The 7,630-nt window shown below is 49.9% G+C and overlaps 1 protein-coding gene across 6 annotated transcripts in view; it reads left to right on the forward strand.

The window, feature by feature from the left end:
• Dennd4b (DENN domain containing 4B) overlaps window positions 1-7,630 on the forward strand; it is a 27,454-nt gene that overhangs the window by 11,173 nt on the left and 8,651 nt on the right. For 4 of the 6 annotated variants that reach the window (XM_031374603.1, XM_031374602.1, XM_031374601.1 and 1 more), the window contains exons 18-28: window positions 728-923; window positions 1,309-1,476; window positions 1,949-2,337; window positions 2,483-2,605; window positions 2,801-2,970; window positions 3,052-3,193; window positions 3,370-3,606; window positions 4,208-4,334; window positions 4,426-4,591; window positions 4,671-4,735; window positions 4,828-5,709. In XM_031374603.1, coding sequence (XP_031230463.1) covers window positions 728-923; window positions 1,309-1,476; window positions 1,949-2,337; window positions 2,483-2,605; window positions 2,801-2,970; window positions 3,052-3,193; window positions 3,370-3,606; window positions 4,208-4,334; window positions 4,426-4,591; window positions 4,671-4,735; window positions 4,828-4,973 — 1,929 coding nt within the window. In that variant the 3' untranslated portion in view covers window positions 4,974-5,709. Of the gene's footprint in view, window positions 1-727; window positions 924-1,308; window positions 1,477-1,948; window positions 2,338-2,482; window positions 2,606-2,800; window positions 2,971-3,051; window positions 3,194-3,369; window positions 3,607-4,207; window positions 4,335-4,425; window positions 4,592-4,670; window positions 4,736-4,827; window positions 5,710-7,630 lie in introns of those variants that run through there. The other 2 variants (XM_031374599.1, XM_031374600.1) reach the window with 1 other exon arrangement.

Consider the following 7,630-nt stretch of genomic DNA (forward strand, 5'->3'; position numbering starts at 1 on the left):
GAACTCAGAAATCTGCCTGCCTCTGCCTCCCAAGTGCTGGGATTAAAGGCGTGCACCACCACTGCTCGAGCTACTTTGATTCTTATTTACAACAACCTTAAACTCCATGCAAGACTGCTCCAGATTCATTACACAGTTAAAATAATTTTATATCCACAGTTCCCTGGGGCATAAAATAGTCATTTTCTATATTACAGGAATTGAGGTTCTAGAGAATTCATAACTTTCCCCAGTAAGCATGTTAGGGAGTTGAAATAGACGCAAAATTTTATCCAGAATTCAGCCTTTTAACCACAATACTAAACTGTCTCCTGTTTTTCAGATAAGAAAACTAAATAGCCAAATAATTGAGATAGTTTCTTCAAAGCTGTTCCGTTTATAAAGAGAGTCTAGCTGGGCATGATGGTACACAACTTTAATCCCAGCACTCAAGAAGCAGAAGCAGGGGGCTAGGTTGGGTTCAAATCCAGCCTGATCTACATAGTGAGTTCCAGGCTAGCTAGGACTACTTAGTGAGACTCTGCCTAAATAAGTACATAAATACTTAAACCAATAGAATGGTCTAAATATACTCTTCTCCATTACCACTGAAGATGTCTCTTTGGGGCTTTTGTTTCTGGGTTAGACAGTTCTAGACAGCAAATCTGGAGAAAAAAGTGGTCCCTGGGGTTCAGGACAGGCAGTAAAGGCATCACTAGGCCATCCTGGCCGGCACTGTGATTGGCAGGCTGTGCTGGAAAGCAAATGGCCATCTGGTACTCCGGGTGGACGCCTACGCTGGGCCAAGCTCCGGAACGTCGTCTTGGGGGCTGCTCAGTTCCGCCAGCCCTTAAAGGACCGAAGGCGGCAGCAGCAGCAGCAGCAGCAGCAGCAGCAGCAGCAACAGGTGGCTGAGCAGCAAAAGTCCGGCAGCTCTCAGACAGGTGGGTAGGGACTGGCAAGGTAGCCTTGGTTCCAGACATGATGGTTCACACCTGCATTCCTAGCACTTGCCCAGTGAAGACAGGATGATTGATTCTTGCATTCCTTGTACTACATAGTGAATCCCAGGCCAGATTGGAATACATAGTGAGACTTTGTATTAAAGAAAAAATAAAAGACAGAGCTAGATGAGGTAGTTAAGATTCTAATGGGAAGAGAACTGGCTGGAAAACTATAACTATCCACACACAGGGCCTTTTTTGTGTGGATAAACCACATGTATTTGGGAGCAGAGGTGTAGGGTTTTACTTGGGAGAAACCTTCCAAAACCCCGGTCCACCCAAGGGATTGCTTCCGTCTAAAGCTAAATTCCTCTGCTTTCTACAGAGCCCTGTCTGGAGCGTCCCTCCCCAACCCGCCCTCTTCAGCGCCAGACTACTTGGGCTGGGCGAAGTCTACGGGAACCGTCTTCACCCACGGGCCGCCTGGTCAAGAGTGGCAGCTTAGGCAGTGCCCGTGGGGCACAGCCCACGGTGGAGGCTGGTGTAGCTCACAGTGAGTACCCGTATCTTCTTATTGAGCTTTCCTAACAACTTTTCAGTGAGAGAGGGGAAGACTTGAACTGTGATTAGGGTAGCTCCGTGTTAGCGGCCCTGTAGGCTCTGAGGCAAACTTGCCCAAATGTTATGGTGAGATGTGATTCTAGAGTTTGTGGCTTTATATAGTTTGCATTTTAAATAGGTGTTTTGCCTGCATGTATGTCTGTGCACCACTTGTATGCCCGGTGCTCATGAAAGCCAGGAGGGAGCCTCAGATCCCTTGGAACTGGAGTTAGAGTTGGTTTGTGAGTCGCCATGTAGGTGCAGGGAGTTGAACCCAGGTCCTCAGAAAGACAGTGCTCTTAACTGTTGAGCCATCTTTCCCATCACCAAGGCTGGAGTTTTTGCTGCAAGAATTGTATTTGCTCAGGAATGGAGCCGCTGGAAGAATGCCAGGCTCCATCTTTCAATTCTCTTTTGACCTACAGTGATAGAGGCCTTGGGGGTCCTCGAGCCCCGTGGATCACCTGTGCCTTGGCAGGATGGAAGCCTGTCAGACCTGAGTCTGACAGGGGAAGAACTGGCTCCTGGAGGCAGCCCGGGGGGCTCGGGTTCAGCCCTGAGTGCCCAGTCCACTGAGGCCCTAGAAGGGATAAGTGGGCGGGGTTCCAAAACTAGTGGATGTCCAGAGGAGGTGGGCACCCCCAAAAAAGGGCTGGGTGCCCGCCTCCAACAGCTGCTAACCCCTTCCCGCCGCGCCTCTGCTTCCCGCATCCCCCAACCTGATTTGCCCCTTGACCTGCCTCCTGCGGCCCGCCGGAGTCCTATGGATAGCCTTCTGTGGCCCCGAGAACGCCCTGGATCCACTGCTTCTGAGGTAGCTAGTGAGAGAGGAGACACCTTACTATCAGGAGGGGAGGGGCCGATGACTGGGAGAATGCCCCAAAGGTGACTCTGAGAGTGACTGGAACCAGCATTCTTGATTGCGAGGAACTAGCTGACTGTGGTTTCTTTTATGACAGAGCTCTGCTTCTCTGGGCAGTGAGTGGGATATCTCAGAGTCTTCCCTCAGCAGCCTGAGCCTTCGCCGGTCCTCAGAGCGTCTCAGTGACACCCCTGGCGCTTTCCAACCACCCTCCCTGGAAGTGAGCATACCCCTGTCTACACAACTGGGCTGGAACACGCACAACTTATCTCCCTGGAAAAGCAGGAGAAGGGGGTGGGGGAGGTGGAAGGAGGCCTGGCTGGAGTTTTGAGATGGAAGGGGCAGGGAAGGGCATGGGCTTCGGGGCATTGGAACCAAATGAGGCAGACTTCCTGGGGTGTCTCCTTACCCACAGATTCTGATGTCTAGCTGTTCCCTGTGCCATGCCTGTGATTCCCTGGTGTACGATGAGGAAATCATGGCTGGCTGGGCACCCGATGACTCGAACCTCAATACAACGTGTCCCTTCTGCGCCTGTCCCTTTGTGCCCCTGCTCAGTGTCCAGACTCTTGATTCTCGACCCAGGTGCCTGGAGCAGGGCAAGTGTTGTGGGAGGGATAGGCAGATGGTGCTCTGAGAGCTGACACTCCCTGCTGTTCCCCGCAGCGCACCTAGTCCAAAGTCTTCCCTTGCTGGTGCCAGTGGCTGCAAAGACGCTCCTGCCCCTGGGGGTCCTGGCCCTGTGCTCAGTGACCGGAGGTTGTGCCTTGCCCTGGATGAGCCCCAGCTCTGCAATGGGCATATGGGGGTAAGACTGGGCAAGAGGAACATGAAGATGTGAGGAGCGTGTTATCTGCTGAAGGGAGATGAAGGGGTGCCAGGCAGATGGGCATGGAGGAGAAAGGGGCATCACTGACGTATTGAGAGGCAAGCTTGTGGTTATGGGCCTTTAGTATCTACTCTGCTCTCCTCCTGTGTCTGCAGAGTGCTTCCCGGCGAGTGGAGAATGGGGCATGGGCGTACCTGAGCCCTCTGGTGCTGCGTAAGGAACTGGAATCTCTGGTAGAGAATGAGGGCAGTGAGGTGTTGGCATTGCCTGAACTGCCTGCTGCCCACCCTATCATCTTCTGGAACCTCCTGTGGTACTTCCAACGGCTACGCCTGCCTAGTATTTTACCAGGCCTGGTGTTGGTCTCCTGTAATGGGCCACCACCCAGCCAGGTCAGTGCCCTGACGTAGTCCTTGCCTCCCGACTGCTTCTCTCTTCACTGCTCAGCTCCTTGTCTCCTAGTCCTCTCTGTCCTTGGCAGTGTAACAAAGCACAGGCTGTGAAGACCCTTGTGCCTGGCCATTTTGTCAGCACACTTATGACTCTGACCCTCCATTTCATCATCTGTCAAATAGCACAAGCAGTGACCTAACAGGACAGGTACTTGATAGAGTGACTAGTACCTAAAAAATGGTTAAATGTTTTTCTGTCTATTCCACCAGTATTTATTGCATACATATTAGGTTCCAGGTGCTAAGACAGAGTCCTTAGTCATAAGACCTGGGAGATAAGAATTTCTTTCCCTTGGGGCATGGTGGCTCCAGTGTTTAATCCCAATACTCAAGAAGAGGCATGCAGGTAGATCTCTATGAGTTCGAGGCCTGCCTAATCTGTTTAGTGAGTTCCAGTCTTCCAAAGCTATGTAGTGAGACCCTGTCTCAAACAACAGTAATAGCAAAAGTAAGTTCCTTCCCCCTTTTCCTTTATTATCTCCAGTAATGTCTGTCTGTTCCTTGTTCTCTTCCTCTCATTCTGAATGTGTTCCGATCTCAGCTCTCCCAGGGACCATCGCCCTGGCTAACCCCCGATCCAGCTTCTGTGCATGTGCGTCTGCTGTGGGATGTCCTGACCCCTGATCCTAACAGCTGCCCACCTCTCTACGTGCTCTGGAGGGTTCACAGTGAGTGGGTACTTGGTGTCGGAGCTAAAGGGCTGGGCGCCTCAGCTAAAGAGTTTGGTAATCCTGGTGAACCCTCCTTCTTTTCACCCAGGCCAGGTCCCACAGCGGGTGGTGTGGCCAGGCCCAGTACCCTCATGTCTTAGCTTGGCATTACTGGAGTCAGTGTTGCGCCATGTCGGACTCAATGAGGTTCATAAAGCGGTTGGGCTTCTGCTGGAGACACTGGGGCCCCCTCCCACTGGCCTGCACCTGCAGAGGTATGACGCTCTCATCTAGGTGACCCTTGACATGTCCTTTGTACCTCTTTTCTTTGACACTCTTCTATGTCTACTACAGGGGAATCTACCGTGAGATCTTATTCCTGACCATGGCTGCTCTGGGCAAGGACCACGTGGATATAGGTAAGGGTACAGTCAGGTACTGAGGAGATAAGGGATTTGGGACCAGGTGTGAAAGGAGGTCCTAATGCATCGGTTTCCATTCTCTGTCCTAGTGGCCTTCGACAAGAAGTACAAGTCTGCCTTTAACAAGCTGGCCGGCAGCATGGGGAAGGAGGAACTGAGGCAGCGGCGGGCACAGATGCCTACTCCCAAGGCCATTGACTGCCGAAAGTGTTTTGGAGCACCTCTGGAATGCTAGGGACCCTTAAGCTCCCCTCTTCAGCCTTGGGTGGAGAGGTGAGGAAGAGTGGATTCTAGACATAGCCTGACTCCCTGTTCCCTTCACAGAGGAATTGGAAACAGGATGCTCAGCCATAGGCTCCAAGTGGGAACAGCAGAAGGAGGGACCCACTGTTACCCAAAGTCATAGTTCCCCTATCTCCAACCTGCCCTGTGTGTTTACGCTGATGTGGGAGGAGAGCTAGGGAAGTTGGCACAACTCCATCTTTCTCCATCCCATCCCAGGGGCTCCTTTCCAGGGATCTCAGATCTGCAGTGCCCTGGTAGATTTAGAAGTTTTTGTTTTAAAAAACAACTGGAAAAATTCAGAGCTCCTGAGCCTTTGCCCTGAATGGAAGGGAGGAATTTCATTCCTTGAGTCTCTTCCCTGACATTGCTAAAGGAGCCCAAGGCAATCTTAGTGTTGTATTCTATTTAGTTATTTATTCTGAGGCCACAGCTCCTGTACTTATGGGAGTCTCAAGGAGGGTAAGGAAGAAGGGAATTAGATTTGCAGCGCCTTGAGAGCCATGCCCTGGGACTCAGAGGAGTCCCAGGCTTCCCTTAGGAAGAACTGGTGCCTCTTCTAGTCCCAATCCTTCTTGTCCACTCCACCTTGGGGAATGCCTCTCCCGTCCATGGCCTTGACCTGTGCAATAAGGATTGTTCTCTGCAAAGTTTTGTTGGATGTAAATATAGTAAAAGCTGCTTCTGTCTTTTTTTTCTTCTGCCTTCTGTTCTCTGGATTTGGGGTGACATCTTACTTTTCCTGGTTGCACATTCTCTTTTCTGCCTTTCCACGTTTTGTAACCATCAGGTACACCCTACTTTTCCTGGACACTTGATATATAGGGAGTTCTCTGAACAGAAGGGTGAATCCAGTGCTGGCTATGGCAGTGCCAGTCTGCGTGGCACTTCCGGCCCTCCCACACAATCACCCCCTTGTCCTTCATCTGTACCCCACACAAAGGCTCCATTCTCTGGGGGCCCTGAGCTCATCTTTGCCTTCGTTCCTCTCCTCCTGTCCCCTCCCTGACCCCAGCTTCTTCAGTACCTTCACAAGAATGACAGCTCTCCTTACTGGTTGCTGTTTGCGACCCTTCTGTAAATCAGAAGCGTGGCAGTCATCTCAGCTTTCCTTAGTCAGTCTAGCTCCAAACAGTGCTCCTCACTGTGGTCTAAACATGCTACGTGTGAATGCCAGGAAGATGGGCATCATCTTTTCTTTATTTTATTTTTCAGACTATTTTATGTATATATATGGTATGAGAGAGAGAGAGAGAGAGAGAGTGTGTGTGTGTGTTAGTGTTAGTGTTAGAATATACATATGTACTACATGTATGCAGTACCCACAGAGGCCAGAAGAGGGTATTGGATAGTCTGGAACAAGAGTCATCATGTAGATGCTAGGAATAGCACCCAGGTCCTCTGCAAGAGGAATAAGTGCTTTTAACTGCTGAGTTAGATCTCTGCAGCCTTCCAGTACTTTAAAAACAAACAATGTGTATGTGTGTGCTACATATGTGCAGGTACCACAGTCTTCAGACAGGGTGTTGGATCCCTTGGATCCCAGTTGTGAACTGCCTGATGTGGATGCTGAGAACTAAATATGAATCAAAAAAGAAAAGTGAGGCCAGGCAGTGGTGGCGTACGCCTTTAATTCCAGCACTTGGGAGACAGAAGCAGGCAGATTTCTGAGTTCCAGGACAGCCTGGTCTACAGAGTGAGTTCCAGGACAGCCAGGGCTACACAGAGAAGCCCTGTCTCGAAAAAAACCAACCAAACAAAAACAAACGAAGGGGCCAGAGAGATGGCTCAGTGGGTAAGAGCACTGATTGCTCTTGCAAAGGTCCTGAGTTCAAATCCCAGCAACCACATGGTAGCTCACAACCACCCATAAAGAGATCTGACGCTGTCTTCTGGTGTGTCTGAAGACAGCAACAGTGTACTTACATATAACAATAAATAAATCTTTTTTAAAAAAGAAAGAAAGTAAGAAAGAAAGAAAGAAGAGTGAGCACTTTTAACTGCTGAGCTGTCAATCCAGCTCCCCAGGCATTATTTTTCTAATCTCAGACCCACTTGGAATTTTCTCTCTTTTTCCTGTATAATGAAATAAACACAGGAAACAACTCCTAGCAGAACTACAAAACCAATTACCACAGGGAATTAGCTAACAAAACAAAAGCCTTGGGGAAAAGGGCAGGGGTATTAATGAAGGACATGATTTACATAAAATTTTAGAGCAAATTTCTAGGAGGTAGTGATCAGTGGATGAATTCTGGCTGGGGTGGTGGCACACACCCCTTTAGTACCAGTTAGAGGCAGGTGATCTGTGAGTTCTGGATCAGCTTGGTCTATACAGGGAATTCAGGCTAGCCAGGGCTTCAGTGACCCTGTCTTCTTAAAAAAAAAAAAAATCTTTGGGATTAAAGGCGTGTACCACCACTGCCTGGCTCTCTGTCACTTTTTTCACTGCCTGGTGAAAAAAAGTATTTCTAATTGTTAGGACCTTGAAGCTATCCTGTCCTGAAGATGCTTTTCCAGTCTCCCAAAGGAGTAAAGAAGGGAATCAAGCCGGGCGGTGGTGGCGCACGCCTTTAATCCCAGCACTTGGGAGGCAGAGGCAGGCGGATT

This window comes from Mastomys coucha, unplaced genomic scaffold (genome assembly GCF_008632895.1).
Source record: "Mastomys coucha isolate ucsf_1 unplaced genomic scaffold, UCSF_Mcou_1 pScaffold16, whole genome shotgun sequence".
Lineage (NCBI taxonomy): Eukaryota > Metazoa > Chordata > Mammalia > Rodentia > Muridae > Mastomys > Mastomys coucha.